The sequence below is a fragment of the Pantherophis guttatus genome, chromosome 2, assembly GCF_059756535.1.
Source record: "Pantherophis guttatus breed Tessera chromosome 2, ASM5975653v1, whole genome shotgun sequence".
Classification (NCBI taxonomy): Eukaryota; Metazoa; Chordata; class Lepidosauria; order Squamata; family Colubridae; genus Pantherophis; species Pantherophis guttatus.
Genome location: NC_142064.1, coordinates 112,384,919 through 112,406,639, shown reverse-complemented (window position 1 = coordinate 112,406,639; position 21,721 = coordinate 112,384,919). Strand labels below are relative to the sequence as shown.

The following is a 21,721-nucleotide window of genomic DNA, read 5'->3' as shown; positions in this document are numbered from 1 at the left end:
TGCCCAGAAATGCAGTTTGTACTGCCCACATACTTAAGATGGAGACAGAAGGAGATTTCCTGGTATGACCAGTCAGAAGACATTTCCCTCTCTAATTGATTTTGATAGATAGAAAAAATATGGGAAAATGCAAGATGTTACCTCCCTCCATTACTACACTTCTCAAATTTGAACAGTCATTAACTTCTGAATGTTGTGTGGGATTTCCCACAACTCGATTATCTACAGATTTCCATTGTCAGATGACTGCAAAAGCCTCTTTTTGGTAGAAATCCAATTTATCTTAAAACCATCTATACTTGTTTAATAGTAAATTGCATTGAAATCTGTGTTCAAGTATTTGATAAGGAAATGGTAGAAGAATGCTTTATGAAAAAATATTGCTAGTTCTGATTCATACTCTGAGGACCTCAGCTGTGTCACTACAGAGAGGAGAAATGGGAAGGGGCCCATATTTCTTTGATGCACCAAAGTCCATCATAATGATGAAGCAAAATAGTGTGAAAATGCTTTGTAGGGAGATTTATCTTGGGATTTCTAAGGAGTACCAGTACTTAATATCAGAAAAGTTCATTTATCCAATGGCAGGTGAGCATCTTGTTTCATTTAGATGAAGTATTAAAAGAAACAGGTCATATTTGGCTTATCATGGATAGAGGAGTGGCAGTGGTGTTGATTGTTCATGATTCCTTTTGATGTAGAGCTCCAGATTCTTAACCTTTGTATTTGCTAGAGCAGGACAAGATATTCAACTTTTTGCAATGTATTTCCTTTCATATTCCTTTCCATGGACTAGGTTTGAAATAGAAGTTGAACCCATCTTTGGATCACTGGCACTCTATGATGTGAAAGAAAAGAAAAAGGTACTTCTTGTTTCTGATTTTTCTTGGGTAATGACAAGTGCCAGTCTCTGTTCAGCTAGAACCAAGTTCAGACTGAAAGTTAACCCGCCAGTTAAGCGGGAATGGCCTTGACAGTCAGTTGCACATTTTATATTATGTTCTTTCTGATATTCTAATTTGGTAGACATGGAGAGCATTAACTGGATTGCTCTGAAGAATTACATGCAGGATGGATAGCTAATTAGCACTTTTTTAAGACGACACGATGTAGGTTCATTTCTTCCCCTAAATCTTTAGCTATTTATATTTCCTCTCTTCTCATGGAGAAGCAGAAAAATTCAGACTTTTGAAAGAGAGAGTTTGTCTCTTTAGGTTCATGCAGTAAGTTCCCTATGATCCCTTTTTCAATTATAAATTTCAAACAATGAAGGATGGATCATCTGAGCTAAGTAGATGATGCATAGGAAATAGCAACAGAGAACTTTCCTTCCTTGTAGATTGTATTTTATTTGATCCCCTTTCAAATTCCCGGTGACTTCAGACACAATAAGAAACTTAGTGGGCTCCATGTCCTGCTAACTTTATCATCCATGTTTCTGTCTTTCTCCAACTGCTCTCCAGCCCCTACTGAGCTTCCCATTAAAATTGTTTGATTTTTTTATTTCTTGTATTATTTCTTGTTGTAATAATTTTTCTGAAGTCACTAAATAATGTATAGGTCCCTGACCTGTTAATCACACATAGTCTCCAAAACCCCATTTGAGATCTCCGTAGAGATTTTCAATTCTGGTTTTTCCATTTTGAGGAGAATTAAAGGGCAAAATGTGTGCCTTAAGTCTTGTTGAGTTTTGGGCATCTTTAACATCCTTTAATTTCCTCATCAAATCAGTCATTATTCATGGCTTGAGAAAGGTTGAGTGAGAAAATGGGCACCTTAAGTCTCTGCAATGGCTAAAATAAGAAAAACAAATGCAAAGATTTCATCTGGCTGAATGCCACTGGTTATTCCTGTTGCAGGGCACAGGAAACAAACGTAGCTCCAAGGCCAAACCTATTATTTCCTCCTATGCTAAAACATCCTCTGGATATTAAGCCGATCTCGCAGAAAACAAAGGGAATTGCTTGTGTTCCCCTGTTGTTATATGAAGAGTAGACCCAAGTATCTAAGAAATACTATGTTCATCAGAGCTGCAGTTAAAAGTTTCTCTTATCTGGATACTGAGATATTGACTTTTGTATTGTTTTGATTGCTGTGAAGGTCATGAGGAGATTTAATAGCATTTTTGGACTGCTGTCCTTCTCTCTATTTTGTAGATCTCTGAAAATTTTTATTTTGATCTCAATTCGGAACATATGAAAAGCCTTCTCCGAACTCACAGCACTCATCCTGCCATCTCTACACTAGCTCGTTCAGCTGTGTTCTCTCTTACACATCCTTCTCCAGAAATATTCTTAGTGATCAAGGTGAGATGTTACCTTTTTAATAGTCACACTCATAGCCATTCCAATGAATGCTGGGAAGCAAAGATATATATACCATTATTTTACATGAATGCAAAATAGGATAAATGTTCATGCATCTATGAAGAAAGCATGTATTTTGGAGTCCCTGAAACTAATGGATCTCAATAAAGTTTGATTCTCTGAAATGTATGGATCTCAATAAAGTTTGATTTTCTGAAACTGATGGATCTCGATAAAGTTGAAAGTCAAGAGGATGCAGCTTTAGTTTCCTCCAGTTATTTATATGGAGATGAGAGACTCTTTTTATCTGCTCAGAATATAGAACGTCAAATAGATTAGCTAGCCATACAATGTACTTTCCTAGGAAACACCTCTCCTGTTCTTCAAGTATTTCCTAAGAGCAACAGCAGACAAAAAATATTTTCTTGTTAAGTGGAAGGTAAAAGATGCATCCACCTCCTCTGATATGCCATGCTCTCTGTCTTTAAAATGTAAGGAAAAGAGATGAATTTTCTTAAATCAATCTGATTTTGACTTTCCAGTTTTCAAAAACATTTGGCATTGAGATGTTACTTCTAATCCTTGTTGTATGCTTTTCAAAAAACAAGGGATAAATTCATAAATCCTATTTAATCCTTATACTTCAGTTAAATGTATTATATCTTTCTTCTTCTTCAGCTGGGAAACAGGAATTGGATAGAACTCACAGTGGGAGCACTTATTTCTAGGCTTTTTAAAAAATAGAATGTTTCTCCCTTTTCCCTAAAATAAATTGTTCCTTGGATTTTTCACTTGTCTACTCAATGCTTTCTGCTTCCAGTTTTTAAAGTGATTACATGGAGTTATTACATGTGATTACATGGAGTTATTTCATGAAATACCATATTTTTTGGAGTATAAGCCCCTAAAAGAGGCTGAAAATTTAGGTGCGTCTTATACTCCAAATGTAGCTTTTTTGAAGCTTTTTTTCAGCCCTAACTAGGCGTTAGCCAAGTGAAGCTATCTCCCCCGCCCCCCTCCCCCTTGGCTTCTTTTCTTATTGCTGCTTCCTCTCAGCTGTGCCTTAGAAGCTGTTTTTTTATCCCCAAGCAGGGGATAAAAAACCAGCAAACTAATGTGCTGAAGCTGACCAGACTAAGGATGCTAGCCAGATGAATACCTGGTAGGCAGATTTTTTTTTTCCTATTTTCCTCCCCAAAAACTAAGCTGCGTCTCATATTCCAATGCGTCTTATATTCTGAAAAATACAGTATTCAAATTAGGATACAATTAAATACTAAGAAAGCATGGCATGTTCTGAAGCTGAAGTCTAGTTAAGGATCCTCTCAAGATTCCCTGTCAATGAAAAAAAGAATTAAATACATTGTAAGTAAAGAAAGTATCCCTTGTTCTAGTCACACATACAGTATTTTGTTCCAACTGACTTCACACTCTACATACCATATTAGGCTGTTTAGGCATTTCAGACAGAGTGAATGTACAGTTGTTTTCTACAGCTTAGATGCTTTCACTATCTCTCAAATTGACATGGTCTCTGCTCCTTTCTTTCTTTCTTTTTTTTTAATTTTTTATTATATTTTTATTGTTAAAGAATAACAGAAAGAAAAAAAAATACAAAAATCAATAGTAAGGAAAGAAATCCCCCCCCCCCCCCAACGTGCTATACAAACGGAAAGGAAGTTTTAGGAAATTGAAGTCTTCAATTCTTCCAGAAATCTCTTTGATAAGGTACTGGTGCCGATTCATCCAATCTCTCAAGTGCAAAGTCCACAAATGGTTGCCAAGTGTTCCAAAAAACATTTTCTTTGTATATACCACTTCTATTTTTTTTTTTTATTGAAAAAGTTTTACAAATACAAATTTTCCCATTTCCTCCCCCCCTTTCCCTCCCTAACCCTCCCTAGCCCTCCCCTCCTCCCATGACTTCCCCAAGGTCAAATCCAAATCCAAATCATATTATATCATAGTTTACCGCCCTTCTATTCCCCCCGCCTGTGTACTATACATTTCTACATGACATTGAACTATTCTACCCCTTATATACTATACATTTCTACACAACATTCAACTAAAAGCTATCTGGTACTTCCTAGTTTGATATTTATTCTGCACATAATCTATCCATTTCTTCCACTCCTATACATAAGTCTCTTGAGTCCAGTCTTTTAAGTATGCTGATATCTTCGCCATTTCTGCAAAACTGGCCACCTTCAAAGTCCATTCTTCAATAGACCACTTCTAATTTTAATATCACAAGTCAATTTATCATTTAATGCGAATTTCCATGTTTCATTATACCATTCTTCTAATTTTAAGTCAACATTTAATTTCCAATATCTAGCAATTATAATTCTCCCCATTATAACCAAAATCTTCACCAATTCTCTTTCTCCAGTTGTTAATGTTGTTTCATTCAATATTAATAATAATATGGTTTCCAATTTCAATTTGACCCTCTTCTTAATCATTTCAAATATTTCATTTTCAATCCTAGACCAAAAAAGTTCAACCCCATTACATTTACACCACCTATGAGCATATGTCCCGAGTTCCACTTTACATCTCCAACACATTTTATCCACTTTATTATCCATTTGAAAAAGTCTTATTGGGGTCAAATACCACTTCCAAATAACTTTATAGTTATGTTCTTTAATCCTTATTGATAATGTCCTCATTATTCTACTGACCCAGTTCATATTCCAATTTTGATCAGAAATTTCAATACCCAGTTCTTTTACCCAATTCTCTTTCATTACCCTTTGTGAATTATTATCAAAGTTAATAATTTTATAAATTTTACTAACTAATCCCTTTGGCCCAATTTCATCTTTTATTATTCGAGATGTCAAATTTTCAAATTCCGTTTCCTTTCTACCCTCATCATTCCTTTCTTTACATTTCCTATTCCATTTATTCATTTGAATTCTTTCAAACCAATTAATGTTTAATTTTCCATAAATTTCCTCTTTCCTCATTTCATTTTCTATAAATTTCAACCATTCACTAATTGTTTCCACTTTCTCTTCTATTATAATCTTCTCTCTGTTACTATTTAATTTCATTGGGCAATTCTCTTTCAGTTTACTTAAATACAATACGTCTGGTATTAATTTTTTTGCTACTCTATCCCAATTTTTAGTCAAACTATTTAACCAATAATTACAAATTTTAACCTTACCTTTAAAATTTTCCAAAAACCATTTGTAACCAAACTTCTTTATTTCCTTCATTTCCAAACTACCCAAAGTTTAACATCTCCTTTTAAAATTTTTACTACTGTTTTTATATTAAATGCTCTATAATAGTTTAATAATTTTGGAATTCCTAAACCACCTTGTTTTTGGTTCTGATACCACATTTTCTTAATCAATCTTGGTTTTTTATCCCCATTACAAAATTTATCTAATTTTTTTTGATATACTTCAATGTCCTTCTCGGTTAAAAAAATCGGAAGCATCTTGAATAAAAAGTTAAATTTAGGAAGTAATATCATTTTACAAAAAGCTACTCTACCAAACCAAGATAACTTTAGTTTTTTATATTTCCCAATTTTCTCTTCAATTTCTTTTATTACTATGTCATAATTTAGTTTCTTTAAATTTTTAATTTTAAGTGAAAGTATAATACCTAAATATCTTAAATTATCCTTTATCCTAATTCCAAATTGATTTTGTAATTTTTCTAATTTGTTTTCCCTATCAATTTCCATTAATAATTCTGATTTTGCCCAATTTACTTTCAAACCAGTCATATCTTCAAATTCTTCCAAATGTATTTGAACTCTTTTTATATCATTTGTAATATTATTTAAAATGACAAGAGTGTCATCTGCATATAAATTAACTTTGATGCCTTTATAACCTATTAATTCTGAATCCTCTTCAATCAAAGTTGTTAAAATTTCCATTGCTAATAAAAATAGGGTCGGAGACAGGGGACAACCCTGTCTCGTCCCTGCTTCCAAATTTATATCTTGTGTAAATATACCATTTACCTTCACTCTTGCCGTACCCCTCTGGTACAATTTGGAAATAATATGAATAAATTTATTACCAAATCCTAATGCAGAAATCATTTCTTTTATAGTATCCCATTGTATAGAATCAAAGGCTTTAAAAATATCCAAGGCAAGAATACCTATCTTATCACCATTATTCTCAGCAATATCAATAACATTTAATACTCTTCTAACTAAATCACACATATAATGCCCTTTAACAAAACCTACTTGATTATGGTTTATATATTTATCTATAAAATTATTCAATCTATTTGCTACAATTGCAGTAAATATCTTAGCATCTTGGTTAATCAAGGAAATGGGCCGATAGGATTCAATCTTTTCTAAATCTTTACCTGGTTTCGGGATTAAGGATATAATTGTTCTATTCCAGGACATGGGAATATCACTTCCATCTTATTATACAATTTCTGTAATTTTGGGATCAAAGTTTCTTTAAACTCTTTATAAAATTCTGCTGGTAACCCATCCTCACCTGGAGATTTTCCAAGTTTTAGCTTCTGAATCACATCTTTAATTTCCTCAGAGGTAATATCCTTTTCCATTTTTTCTTTATATTTATTATCAATTTTCTTCTGACCATATTTTTCTAAGAAATTTTTTAATTTACAATTATCAATTTCTTTCTTAAGATATAATTCTTGAAAAAGCTTTTTAACAATTTCACATTTTTCTAATTTTTATAACATCTCTTACCTTTTTCATCTATTAGGACACCTATTTCTCTTTTTTCTTTTTTATCTTTCGCCATTCTTGCTAATAATTTTGAATTTTTATTGCCATATTCAAAAAATTCTCTTTTTAAATAGCTTAATTTTTTTAACTATTTCTGTATCTTCCGCTATTTGTTTATTTTTCATTTTTTTAAGTTCCTCCCATAATTTCCTATCCTTAGTCAGTAGAAATCTATTTTCCAGTTCTTTTATCAATTTCTTCTTTTCCTCTATTTTTACTTTATAATTCTTATACTTCCTACTTGATAATTTAATACTTTCTCCTCTAAAAATTGCTTTCATTGTGTCCCAAACTGTTCCATAATTGACTTCCCCATTATCATTCCAATCCCAATTTTCTTCCCATTTCTTAAGAATACGATTCTTATCTTCCTCGTTTTTATACAATTTTTCATCATATCTCCAACAATTTTCTTTTTTCTCCAAAACATATCTAATTCTAGTAACAATTCTGCGTGGTCAGAGTCTTTAAGGTCTCTGCTCCTTTCAAGGGATAATCACTTATCAATTTTCAGAGTGGGAAAAAGTGTTCAGTGCATGATAAACTGCATTATGAGGCAAGATGGGCATTTAAGTCGAATGTACACCTAGTCCTTGACTTAAGACCACAATTGGGACCAAAATTTCCATTACTATGTAAGGCAGTTAAGTGAGTTGTTCCCCATTTTATAACCTTTTATGCCAATATTCTTAAGAAAAATAACTACAGTTGTTAAGTGAATCATGCAGTTGTTATGTTAACCCATCTTCCCCTATTCTTTGCTTGTTAGAAGTCAGCTGTGAAGTTCACAAATGGTGATCAAGTAACCTCAGGATTCTTCAATCATTGTAAATATATGCTGGTTGCCAAGCACCCAAATTTTGATCAATGATTATGGGAATGCTGTAACGGTTGTATGAATGAGGACAGGTTATGTTACTTTTTTCAGTGCTGTTTAATTTCAAACAATGGCTAAAAGAATTGTTGTAAGTTGAGGACTAAATATACTAGGTTTCAGTTAGTGATATTGGTGGGAATATTTTTTATTCCATGAAATTGTGTCACCTCTATGATTCTGTTAATGTACTATTGAAGAACTGATTCCCTCTTTATAATAGTCATACATTCATAGGTTCTCTACCTAGCTTTGATCTATCAACATCAAAACAGCTGGAAGATTGGTGATGACTATAGTGAGTCTTTCTGGTCAGAAATGATGATGACCGCATCATTAATAATACTCAGTGACAAGTTTTGATTCATGGGCTCAGTTTTTCATTCATTCATTCACAAAAGGATCCCATAATTGAATGTCAAGTCACATCTCTCACTTTTTTCACGTTCTTTTCTTAAACTATGTCTTTGCATATCTACCTCAAGCTTGATCACATTAAGAGATTTGGGATGGAGTTTCCTTGGAAAAGGTATATTACTATTGCATGTAATATCCTGTCTTCTGAATACATTAACCCACTTTCAATTCCAACACAAAATCAGAATTTTACAACAGAGTTAATGCTTACATTATTTTTTTTTCATTCTTTTGAGTTGCTAGTAAAAATGCTAATAAATCACACTTGTCATTCCACTTTTATTCCCTTAGTATTGAAAAAAGCAATTTCTGAATATAGGACTAGTTGTCTCATTTCTGGTTTTCAAAGTCATTAAAAGTTGGCTTTCTTGTAATGAATAACACGTGAGATAGTGCTCAAAGTATCTTGATTTTATTCTTAGGAACTTCAGGATACCTGTTATATTATTTCTTCAGGATGTCTGTTAGGTTTGTGTCACATCATGTAACATGTTTTCTCTTCCATTATAGCTGGAGAAAGTGCTACAGCAAGGGGACATCAGTGAATGCTGTGAACCTTACATGGTCATGAAGGAAACAGATGCTGTGAAGGTAGATGAAATCCAGCACAAATAAACTGACAGCTATGTATGTAATTCTAAAAGAAGAGAACATAAATAGTTCAGGGTTGAACTATGGAATTCTTGGTTTTCTGAGTTTGGTGGTTTGTTGCAGACATTTGGTGGTTTGTTGCAGACATTTCATTCCAGACTTGGTAACATTATTAGTGTGAGTGTGAGATTTACTGCCTGTTTATATATAGTAGCTTGCTCTGCCAGGTTTTTTTTTTTTTTTTTTTGGAGGGGGGGTGTATTTTGAAAATGGATGGTTGTACTATGTAGGACAGACCTGTTAATTTAGCTTAATTTCATTTGAATCATTCCCCTAACTCCAGTCATTTTCACTGGAATAATAATAGTTTGTCATTCAGAATGATAATTTAGGCAGCTTTTCCTAACACAGTGCCTTCAGCTCACAGAATTTCCTGCCATTTTGCCTTTTGAAGCCCAACACATCTTCAGAGCTCAAGTTGGTTAAAACTGTGATAAGGATCAAACAATTAGAACTGAAATACAGTGATGATGTTTTCTGCTTGTACTTTCAGAACAAGGAGAAGTTGGAGAAGCTGCGAGTGGCAGGAGAGCAATTTTGCACCCGGTTGGGACACTACCGTATGCCATTTGCCTGGACTGCCATCCATCTCATGAATATAATTAGCACTACTGGGATGCTTGAGAAGGATGCTTCAGACTCTGAAAATGGTTAGTCATTTAAAGCTGAGCTCAGTGCAGAAGAATTATCTGCATTTGCATAATAATTTCTCATTGAGTTCTATTTGTTTTGGTATTTAGGTCGTGGCCCCAAGGATAGAAACGAATAATTTCTGGATCAAACTCAAACTTTCTCTGTGAGAATGGACACTGTGCCATAGGTGGTTTGAGTGAAAGATAGAATGCATAATGTGGGAAGACAGGGAAAGCATTTGGAAACTGCAGCTGGTGCAAAATGCAGTAGTACTGGCAGTTATTTGTACTCCTCAGTCAGTGCACATTGCATCTCTGCTCCATAAACTGCGCTAATTACCAGTATGCTCCAAAGTGCATTTCAGAGTGCTAATAATGACCTATAAAGCATACATGGTATGGGACCAGGCTATTTCAGGGACACTTCTTCTGTCTAGTAATGGTGGGGAGTTTTTACACTGAGTTCGTTGAGCTTGATTCAAGGATGGACTTTGACCACTGGCCATGCTTATTTTTATTTTCTAAATGGCTTCTGATATTTTATATGTTTCTATTTTTTATTTTGTTTTTAACTATTGTAAGCTTCCCAGAATCACTTAAGTCAGATGGTAGGCCATACAAAATAAATTAAATTAAGCAGGGTATGTCTGTTGATAGATTATCTCATACATGACAATTTAGTTCATATGGGGAAACATTTAAATGGGACTCCACTTTAATTAACTCACTTTAAATTATTATTTTTTAATTATTGGAATTATATGGTTTCCCAACTTAACAACGTGATTCTAAATGAGGCTCTGAAATTTTACTTAGTTTCCAAGAGTTACTATTTATCTAGCATTAAAGATAACTTAATGAAATACATGCTGTTTTTGGTTTTTTTGGTCTTGCCAGCTATGGTACATGGGCTTGACACATTAGAACAGGGGTCGGCAACCTTAAACACTCAAAGAACCACAACCGGAAGCCCCCCATTCAATTCTGGAGCAGACCGGAAGTCCAGTTCCCCCACCATAGAGACTCCTCCTAGCACAGCATCCTTTTTCCTCTGCTGACCAGAAGTCCACTCCCCCCTCCCCAAAAATAGAGTCTCCTCCTAGCGCGACATCCTTTTTTTCTCTATCTGTCCTAACCTAAAGCCCTATCAATTGTGGAGCTGACCAGTGACAGGGAGCCGCAGCAGAGGGATGAAAGAGCCACATGCGGTTCCAGAGCTGAGGTTGCTGACCCCGCATTAGAAAGTACATTATTCTTCCAGAATGAAAACTAAGGTGCCTTGTGCCTGGCATCAGGAAAAAAATGCCACTCCTGTCCCCTGGCTGAATCATACTTTCTGATAGTTTACTGGCACAAGACAATTGCAATCAACATAAAACTGACTTGCAGGCATTCAACATAGGGCTCCCAATACTGCAATACAGAGTGATGCATTTTATTTAGAATCATGAGGGTGGAAACCAATTCTAAGGAAATCAACTTTTTTTTAAAGCAAGGAATACTCTTTCAGTAGATTAGAGATAAGCAATTTAAGTCCGTCTTAGTGATCATACTTCAAGGTCCCTTGTTTGGCAGACCTTGCATGCTGTTTGCAAACTACATTGTGACTTGTCTCTGCTGTAGTGTTCACACAGCTTTTTATATTCCACTGACTCCCTGTAGGAGCTTTGGAGATATCCACCTTCCAAGAGGCATCAGAATATAGCCTCATAATAAACTGTAATAGTTCAAGGCCCATTTTTAGGACACTGAGATTCCCTTCCAGACAGATGTATTAATGGCTTGTGTTCTGTTTCTTTGGGGCTCTTTTGATTTGCTTTTGTTTTTAAAACGCAAGAGAATAATTTTCCAAAATGGCTAATTGGTGCTCTATTCTCTCAGCTAGATTATATGCAAATTGTAGTCTGTATCCATTATGTTTGCCTTTGAAATAAGATTACTTTTTTTTTCTGTGCTGCAGATGAGGAATTCGAAGATCATAATAGTAACTCATCTAACTGTTAGGTTATTTCTTGCTGAGGACATATGCCTTTCTTATTGAACACTCTCTCCTTTTGCAGAGCGCAAAGGCACCTGGAATGAGCGCAAGAGGAAAGCCTATGGACGCCTGAGTGTTGGGGAGGAGATGTGCAGCTTTAGCAACTTCCGTCCAGCCACCCTCACAATCACCAATTTTTTCAAACAGGTTAGAAGTTAGAATGTTTTTTGGACTTGTCTCACCCAGAGCATCATGTAGGTTTAATGTTTCTGTGAGAATACAGACATAGAATCAGAGGGGCTGTTTGTATGGCACTATTTGTTTCCTCACTTGATGCATCTGTGAAATGAGTGAAGCATAAACTTCCAGAATCTTTTCTGGCAAAAATGGTAATTAGTCTGCCATGAAAGAGGGGGAAATCACTTTTCTGTAGCTCTCAAAATGAAAATATGTCAGTGGGATGGACACCACATTCTTGCTTAACAGAATGGGGTAAGCCCCAAGGTCTTAAAGGAAGGTGGCTGGGAGAAACAAAGCCTTCAAGATGCCCTTGTCTCCATATTTCTTGGCATGCTGCATTTTTAAAGAGTCTGTTTAAAAAAATACTGTTTAATCAATATTAAAAAGATTACAGTTAACATCTCTTTAAAAAGCTTAGTCATCGATTTGTAATGCTACATTTTAATTAACTAGCAGTATACCTATATGAATTATATTATTATTGTATAGATGTCTACATACTTTAGAAAAAACCCTAATGTACTACAGGTAGTCCTTGATTTACGACCACAATTGAGACAGAACAACACACACAACAGAAAATTTCTATTGTTAAGTGAAACATTTGTTAAGTGAGTTTTGCCCCATTTTGTGACCTTTCTTGGCACAGTTCTTAAGTGAATGACTGAAGTTGATAAGTTAGTAACCTGGTTCTTAACCTGGCTTCGCATTGACTTTGCTTGTCAGAAGGTTTTACATTTATTTATTTATTTATTTATTTATTTCGTGTATTTATATGCTACCCTTCTTCAGAAGGACTCAGGGCGGCGAACACAAGTTAAAAACATGTACAACAAAATCCCATTTTAAACCAAATTAACTAATAAATAATAAATAATAAAACCCAGAATCAGAGTCAGCCTATTGGCTTGAACAATCAAGTCTTCAGGTCCTGACGGAAGGACGGAGATCAGGAGCCGTTTGGAGCTCAGTAGGCAACTCATTCCAGAGGGTGGGAGCACCCACAGAGAACGCCCTACCCCTGGGCGCCGCCAGACGACATTGGCTCGCCGTCGGAACCCTGTGGAGAGCAGCCCTATGTGAGCGAACAGGACGGTGGGAGGCAGGCAGGAGAAGGTCCTGCAAATATCCCGGACCTAAGTCATGTAGGGCCTTATAGGTGAGAACCAGCACCTTGAAGTGGACCCGGAGAACCACTGGTAACCAGTGCAGCTCACGCAGGAGAGGTGTTATATGGGAGTAACAAGGGGCTCCCGTAACGACCTGTGCGACTGCATTCTGGATCAGCTGGAGTCTCCGGGTGCATCTCAGGGGCAGGCCCATGTAGAGGGAATTGTAGTAATCCAAGCGGGAAGTAACCAGGGCATGAGTGACAGTGCGAAGGTCATCTCGGTCCAGGAAAGGGCGCAACTGGCACACCAGGCGAACCTGTGCGAAGGCCCCCCTGGTCACGGCCATCAGGTGGTCTTCTAGGGATAGCCGAGCATCCAGGAGGACACCCAAGTTGCGAGCCCTATCAACGGGGGCAAGTTTTTCCCAACCCATCAAAAGTGATGGGGCCTCTGAAACCCGAGATGTCGGCATCCACAGCCACTCAGTTTTGGAGGGGTTGAATCTGAGTCTGTTTCTACCCATCCAGGCCCGCACCGCCTCTAGGCAACGGGACATCACGGAAAGGGCATCTCTGGGGTGGTCTGGGGTGGAGATGTATAACTGGGTATCATCAGCATATTGATGATATCTCACCCCGAAGCCAAGAATGATCTCACCCAGCGGCTTCATATAGATGTTAAAGAGCAGGGGGGAGAGAATCGACCCTTGAAGCACCCCACAATTTAGGGGCCTCGGGGTGGACCTCTGCCCCCCCCGCCCATACAAACTGCAAGCAACCTGAGAGGTAGGAGGAGAATCACTGTAAAACAGTGCCTCCCACCCCCAACCCCACAAGTCGCTGCAGTAGGATACCATGGTCGATGGTATCAAAAGCCGCTGAGAGGTCAAGTAGGACCAGGATGGAGGAACAACCACCATCCTGAGCCCACCAGAGATCATTCACCAGAGCGACCAATGCCATTTCTGTGCTGTGCCCGCGTCGGAAGCCCGATTGGTACGGGTCAAGGTATTCCGTTTCCTCCAGGAACTGTAGGAGCTGTTGCGCCACCACAGTCTCAACAACCTTCACAATGAAGCGAAGGTTGGAGACGGGACGATAGTTATTAAGTGAGTCTGGATCCAGGGAAGGCTTTTTGAGGAGAGGTCGAACCACCACCTCCTTAAGAGAGGCGGGGAAGACCCCCTCCTTCAACGAAGCATTGACAATTGCCTGGATCCAGTCTCTAGTCACCTCCCTGGCAGCCGAAACCAACCAGGAGGGACAAGGATCCAATAAGCAAATGGAGGAACCAAGTTTACCCATAATCCTATCCACTTCCTTGACAGAAACAGGGTCAACCCAGATATTACTCTCAAGACCTACCCTAATCTCCCCATTGGATTCTGCCTAGTCAGAATCCGATCCGGATCTGAGCGATTTTATCATGCAGAAACTGTACAAAATCCTCAGCTCTGCCCTGTAAAGGGTCTTCCCTCGCTCCCTGATTGAGGAGGGAGCGGGTCACACGAAACAGGGCCGCTGGGCGGTTTTCTGCAGATGCAATGAGGGCAGCAAAGTAATCTCGCTTCACCACTTCCATCACCACTAGATAAGACCTAATATGGGTTCTTAACTGTGTTCAATCAGATTCAGACCGGGAGGACCTCCAACTCTCCTCTAGGCGTCTTTTCCGACGTTTCATTTCCCGGAGCTCCATGGAAAACCAAGGAGCAACCCGGGATCTGTGTCGGGTCAGAGGCCGCAAAGGTGCAATTCAGTCCAAGGCGTCGGTAGTCACCCGTTCCCAGGATGCCACCAGAGCCTCAGCCGAATCGCAGGATTGAGAGGTGGGGAATGTCCCAAGCTCCGTCAAGAACCTCTCTGGGTCCATCAGGCGCCTGGGGCAGAACCATTTTATGGGTCCCGTCTCCCAGCAGCAAGGGTTGGCAGATTGAAAGTCCAGTCTAAGGAGGGAATGGTCGGTCCATGACATGACCTCGAGACACAGCAATGGTCATAAATATGAATCAATTGCCAAGCATTGGAATTTTGATCACATGATCATGGGGATGCTGCAAGTCATAACTGTGAAAAATGGTCAAAGTCACTTTTTTCAGTGCCTTAACTTTGGACAGTCACTAAATGAACTGTAGTAAGTCGAGGACTATCTGTTTATCTCTATAAACATGAGGAAAAATAGAAAGAAAATCATACCAAAATGACCTAGGGAGAAAATTAAAATCAAAATGACCTCTGTAAAATTGAAAAACAAACCCTAAAAAAACAACTGAACAAATTATCTCCCTTATTAACCAAATCCTAAATGTATATTAAAAAAATTTCTAAACAACACATTAGGCTATTTTCAGTACAAAGCAGATTTGAAAGCTGAGAGTCTTGGCATGTCTTGATTTTTGATTACTGAAGCTCTGCATAAACATTTGTGGATGAATGGTAATAGAGAACACTCATAAGAGGCTTTATTCACTATACTAGTGAATGCCACCTTCTTTGTCTTCTTCTGTTTCTCTTCATTGTCAGGAAGGTGATCGTCTCAGTGATGAGGACTTGTATAAGTTCCTAGCAGATATGAGGCGCCCATCTTCTGTCCTGAGAAGACTCCGTCCAGTTACAGGTAAATTAGGGTATTGTAATACCCTAATTACAATATTCTCTGCCCCTTTATGTTACTTTGTTACTATCATGATCTTTTTTGAGCCCAAATGTGCTTCAAATTATCCACAAAATGTGTTATAAAGTAGGACTGAACCACCAGTTTTCAAGTGGAAATTACATTGAGGTAAATGAAGTGTCCTTTCCTCAAAATACTGAAATAGCTACATTCTCTAGACCAGGGGTGTCAGACTCAAGGCCCAGGGGCCGGATCCGGCCCGTGAGTTGCTTAGATCTGGCCCACGGGATTGCCCTAGCCAGTAAAAATGGAGGTTGGACCCAAGCTCTGTTTTTGCTGGCAATGGGTTGCAGGAAGCCATCACATCCGAAAAAAGAGCTTGGGAGCCCCTTTTTGCTGGCAGAGTGCTCAGGCCACCACAGGTGACATGAGTGACACTGAGCTAGCCATGGCCACTTTGGCCACGCCCACACTGCCCCGCCCCCAAGGTCAAACACAAATCTGATGCATCCCTCAATGAAATTGAGTTTGACACTCCTGCTTTAGGGGGCCGCAGTGGCTTACGTGGTAATATGCTGAGCCTGCGCTCCAATGAGGTCGATAGCTCAGCGGTTTGATTCCCGTGAGTGAATAAACCGCCTAGGGACAGAAAGGAGCCTCCCCTGATTGCCTACTGGCATTCAGGCATCCCGCGGGTAAGATAACACCACCCAAAAAAATTCCTTTCACAGAGGCAACCAGCTACCTCGATGATCCCTGGCTAACACATGCCATATGCTAAAAACTACAACAACAACCCTACTCTAGAGAGCTCAGCCTAGTGACCTCAAATGCTTTTATTTATTTATTTGTATCCCACCTCTGTGATTTTTACAAGTAAGTCAAGGTGATGAACATATCTAACATATCTAACTCCTCCTGTTTTCTGCACAACAGCAACTCTGTGGGGTGGGCTGGACTGAGAAAGAGTGACTGACCCAAGGTCACCCAGCCAGCCTTCATGGCTAAGGCTGGATTAAAACTCTCTATCTTGGTGCCTGGTGCCTTCTAGCCTGGTGCCAATTTGGTCACTAGACCAAACTAACTGTCTTTCTGTCAAGAGTCAAGTTGATTCTGCAGGTACTCATCCACAAAACATGGGCTGAAGCTATCAGTCATGCAGAGTCACTGCTTTTGTTTGTTTGTTCAATTCATTCATTCATTCATTCATTCATTCATTCATTCATTCATTCATTCATTCATTCAATTTCTATGTCCATCCATCTCAGCCAATGATTTTTGTAATCTAAATCCCAGTACTATTCTATTGATGGCTCTCTGCTAATCCATAGTTTTTCAGAATTCCCTTGACTCTTCACACATGGAATTGACCCTTCACACATAGATCTCCATGCTCAATGCTAAGATATAATATGCTTTGTTTTGTAATAGTATGGAAATTGTACATTGTACATGAAGATCTGTGTGTGAAGAGACAATTCTATCTCTGCTGTTCAGTGCCAGTGGTCTACCTCTTTCTCTGGCACTTTCTAGTGCTCGTCCTTCAGCTTCAAAATGTCTTCACATGGGATAAAGATGGATCTCAGCATCTCCCCATCTTCCAGCTGTCCATGATCACCCCTGTTGCTTGATGCCTGTCTAGACATGTTGCTCTGTATGTACAGTAAATCATTCTTACATTCCTCTTGTTTTTGCATCACAGCTCAATTCAAGATTGATATTTCACCAGTGCCAGAAACCCCCCATTATTGCCTCTCACCTGAACTGTTGCATGTCCATCCCTACCCTGATTTGCGTGTCCGACCCACCAAGGAGATCCTTGAATTCCCAGTTCGAGAAGTCTACATCCCTCGCACAACTTATCGGTGAGCACACATCTTGTGACATTGCAAGGATAGTCCCAGAGAGGAAAGAAGCTCTGTTTTGGGTGTTTTCTTACTTTCTTACTTAAAACTTGCAAGAAAAGGCTTTCCTTCCTAATCCTTTCTCCTTTCTTTTCCCTTTTTTGTGTTAAAATAGGATCCTTATTTAAAAGTCTGCAGGAGAACTTAAGGAATAACAATAGCACTTATATACCACTTCATAGTGCTTTACAGCCCCCTCTAAGCAGTTTACAAGTCTCCATATTGTCCCTGACAATCTGGGTCCTCATTTTACCAACCTTGGAAGGATAGAAGGCTGAGTCAACTTTGAGCCAGTGAGACTTGAACTCAAGTTCGAGCTCCTCCTTGTCATGCCCAGTCTCAACCACCTTCAACGTATCTATAGTTCTGTAAAAATGTTGTTCACCTTTTTTCAACTTTATTATCTGCATCTACAGTACATACTATAGATGTACTTTCATGGACCACTGAAAGAAGGAAATGGTTCAAATGCTTTGCCCAAGAGTGTGATAGGCAGGTCACAAAACAGGATTTTGAGGGGCTGCCACAAAGAAGGGGGGGGGCAATGTATTTTCCAAAGCAGCAGAAGGCAAAACAAAAAGCAATGGAGGGAAGCTGAATAAAGAGAGAAGCACTCTAAAACTAAGGAGAAATTTCCTGACAGAACAATTAACCAGTGGAACTGTTTGTCTCCAGAAGTTCTGGGTGCTCCAACACTGGAGGTTTTCAAGAAGAGACTGGACAGCCATTTCTCTGAAATGGTATAAGGTCCCTTCTAAGTATTATTCTAACGCCTTTCCCAGGCTGTCCACTCAGATTTGGCATCCTCAGTTTTCCTGCCTGAGCAGGGTGTTGGGCTAGAAGACCTCCAAAGTACCTTTCAGCTCTGTTATTCTGCTGTTCCTGAGCTAAATAGCTAAGACCCTCATTGGGACCCTATCTCTTTTGCTCCCTCTGGACTAATGAGTTAAAGAGCTGCCTCTAGACATTCCTTTTAATAAAATTTTTAGAAACCTGAATTTGAAAGTTCTTCATGTCTCCTTACCCTGAAGACCCAATTTCATTTGAAATTTAATCCCAAAATGATTTTAGCATTTCTCTTGACACTTCTCCAAAATGCACCCCCAAGAAGCCACATCTCTATTTCTCTCTCTCTCCCTCCCCCACCCTCTCTCTCACACACACAGGCAGTGCAGGTGAGGGCTGGCTTTTTGCCTAGCTTTGTCTAGCTGTTGGGGGCAGGAATAGCTTCCTCCCCAGGCCCCCGTCAGTCCCCCCCCCCCCCGACAACTGGATAAAGCTAGGCAAAAAGCCAGCCCTCACCGGCACCCAGCTACACTGACAGCGGCCTTGGAAAGGGCAACGTGAGCTTCCACCTGCATCAAGCTAGACTGGGGAAGGAGAGAGCATGAGCGAGCCAGAGGCCCTTCCCTCCAGCCTTTGCCCAAAGCCCCATGCCACACCAGGAGACTGAAGTTGGAATTTCTTTCTCCCTCCAAACCATGCGTACCTTGGCAACAGGACTGTTTTTCTCCGCCCCCTTTTCCAGCTGCTGGATCAGGGGGACGAACCTAGCTTTGCTGCCCATTGCAGCTAGGAATTTCAAAGCCGAGAATGAATGTTTGTGTTGTAGCCAGCCCCTAGATCAGCCTCCTGCAAACTCCGCCTCTCAAGGAGCCCGGCCAAATTTTTGTGTGGCAGTCGCTGAGGCTGAAGGTGGGACTGGAGCTAATAGGTGGCCAAGCTAAGTGCCTGAAGGACCCCATCGCATCGTCAGGAGTCCTGGTGCCTCAGCGAGCAAAACTTCGGCCAGGCTCCTCAGAAGACGACAGAGTTTGCAGGCTGCCTGCCTATCTAGCGCCCGGATTGGCTGCAACACAAGCGTTCATTCTCGGCTTTATTTGAGATTCCTAACTGCAATGAATAGCAAAGCTAGGATTGACCCAGCTCCAAACCGAGGGCTGCCTTGGGTGCAAATGTACTGGGATGAAGACTGAATGGGCAGCGCAAAGGCAAGTTGTGCTTCACTCCTGCAAACTAAGACCGTTCCTTTTACCGCTTTGGCCTGCCTGCGCCACCCCCCCCTTGATGCCACAGCATCATTACCTTTAGGGAGCCGCAGTCTCAAAGATTGCATGACAAGAAAAAGGCAGCCGCATATGCTTCCACTGCCTTTCTGGAGGGCTGCCTCGGGAGTGAAGGGGCGTAAGGAGGCCAGCTAGCAGGCAAAAGTTCACTCGCTTGCTTTGCTCTCCCACCTCCGCTGCCTTTTCTTGGCTCGTGTAATGTTCTAAGTCCTTTCAGGAGCCGTCCCCCTAGTGGGAGGCCTAGAAAGTCAAGCAGTTTCTAATTGACAGTCAGGAAAAAAAGGAGCTGTCAACTGGCAAGGCTTCTAGTTCTTGTTCTTGTTGTTGTTGATAATTACTGTTGAGATAATAAATGGTTACCTGTTGCCGAGGGCCTCCTCAGTCATTCCGAAGCCCACTCGCTTAGAAATATAGCACTGGCGACGAGATGGGATTGCGATTTGAGAGGAACAGAAAGAAGAGCGAAGTTACTCCTGACAGGCACTAACAAGCAGGTAGCGAGAGCCGGTTCCTCTCACAGTTTTCCCTCACACAGCATTGAAGTATGTTGGCGGGAATGGCGTCTGCCCAAAATTTTGCCCCATTCAATCCAACAACAGAGTTGTGGGAGGCGTATATCGCAAGGCTCGAATGTTTCCTTATTGCTAACGACTATACAAATTTATCAAGTGAACGTAAACGTGCCTATTTCCTCAGTTTCTGTGGGCCAGAAATGTTTGAAACTGCCATGATGCTAGTGGCTTCCCAGTCCATTCATTCAGGAACCTGGGACGAATTCATGAATAAATTAAAAAAGCACTATGCCCCAGCTCCATTGAGAATTGTAATGCACCAGCATTTTTATCACAGGGATCAGGCTGAGGGGGAATCAATCAATCAGTATATGGCAGCTCTGAGGAAAGTGGCACAGCACTGTCAGTTTGTGAACCTTGAGGACTGCCTCTTTGATAGACTAATTAGTGGTGTGAGGGATGAACACCTCAAACGGCGATTAATAGCCAGGGCCTCGGACAAGCCTGACCTGTCATTCCAGGAGGCATTACACGAAGCATGCGCTACTGAGCTGGCTACCCTCTCAATAGCTGATATGCCCAAGGAACAGGGGCCATTGAAGCCTAAGGATGAGACCGTGCACTCAAGTGAATCTGAGTTTGTAGAGGATGATGATGATGATGTGGATTGGGAAGTGAATCGGCTTAAGGGGATTAGGAAATCAAGCCTCAGCAACAAGCCTGCGCTGTTGGACTGTAGAGGGTGTGGGGGAAACTATCCAAGAACCGCTTGCCGATTCAGAGAAGCAATATGCCGCCATTGTGGTCAGTGGGGCCACATAGCCAGGGTATGCCTGTCAGTTCAATCACCAAAACTGCCACATTATGTGCCAAATACAGAGAGGCGGCTGCCACCCAAGAAATCAAATTCTCAGAATGACCAGATAGACTACATCCAAGGTTTTTCAGAGGTGAACATGGTGGGACAGCAAGCTGACTAAATAGTTAAGCAGAAAATTCACCTCACAGTCAACATCGAGGGTCGGCCCTGTCTGATGGAGGTTGACACGGGATCAGCCACATCGATCGCGTCTTGGGGTACTTTAAAATGTCTAGTGCCCAATATGTCCAAAAGACGTCTAACTCCATGTGGGCTACTTCTAAAAGACTACCAGGGAACCCCGATTCCCATTGTTGGCAGTGGAAGATTCAGAGTCCAATTTAAGAGTTTCTCGGCCTCCTACCCTTGGTCATTGTGGATGGCCCTCTGCCAAGTTTGTTAGGATTGAACTGGTTTGACGCTCTGGGATTAACCATCCAGGGCATTCATTCCGTTCAGTCTTCCGAATTGGATACCCTGGTCAAAGAATTCCGCACGGTATTCGATGGAAAATTGGGTTGCTACACTGGCACTCCTGACTCCTTCAGCCTAGATCCTCAGTTTCCGCCTCGCAGATTGAAGCCCTGCCGAGTGCAGTTTGCGTTGAAGCTGAAAGTTGATGCCGAACTGGACAAACTCATTTCCAAGGGCATATTGGAGCCTGTAGACGATGCCTGTTGGGAATCGCCAATAGTGACTCCTATCAAGCCTGATGGCTCTATCCGCATTTGTGCGGATTATAGGGCAACCCTCAACAGAGCATTACAGACACACGCCTACCCAGTTCCGGTAGTGCTG

At 40.2% G+C, this 21,721-nt stretch overlaps 2 protein-coding genes across 20 annotated transcripts in view; one reads left to right on the top strand and one right to left on the bottom strand.

Moving 5' to 3' along the window:
- The window catches only part of DOCK6 (dedicator of cytokinesis 6), a 185,925-nt gene that overhangs the window by 48,562 nt on the left and 115,642 nt on the right, over positions 1-21,721 (top strand). For all 19 annotated transcript variants that reach the window (XR_015732802.1, XR_015732803.1, XR_015732804.1 and 16 more), the window contains 7 exons: positions 797-863; positions 2,157-2,306; positions 8,867-8,947; positions 9,501-9,657; positions 11,700-11,824; positions 15,492-15,585; positions 17,285-17,447. Coding sequence is in view for 16 of the 19 variants with exons in the window: in XM_034437790.3 (XP_034293681.1) it covers positions 797-863; positions 2,157-2,306; positions 8,867-8,947; positions 9,501-9,657; positions 11,700-11,824; positions 15,492-15,585; positions 17,285-17,447 (837 nt within the window). In the remaining 3 variants the exon portion in view is untranslated. The remainder of the gene's footprint in view (positions 1-796; positions 864-2,156; positions 2,307-8,866; positions 8,948-9,500; positions 9,658-11,699; positions 11,825-15,491; positions 15,586-17,284; positions 17,448-21,721) is intronic.
- Positions 1-21,721, bottom strand: part of ANGPTL8 (angiopoietin like 8) — a 48,841-nt gene that overhangs the window by 17,291 nt on the left and 9,829 nt on the right. The gene's annotated exons all lie outside the window — the stretch shown is intronic.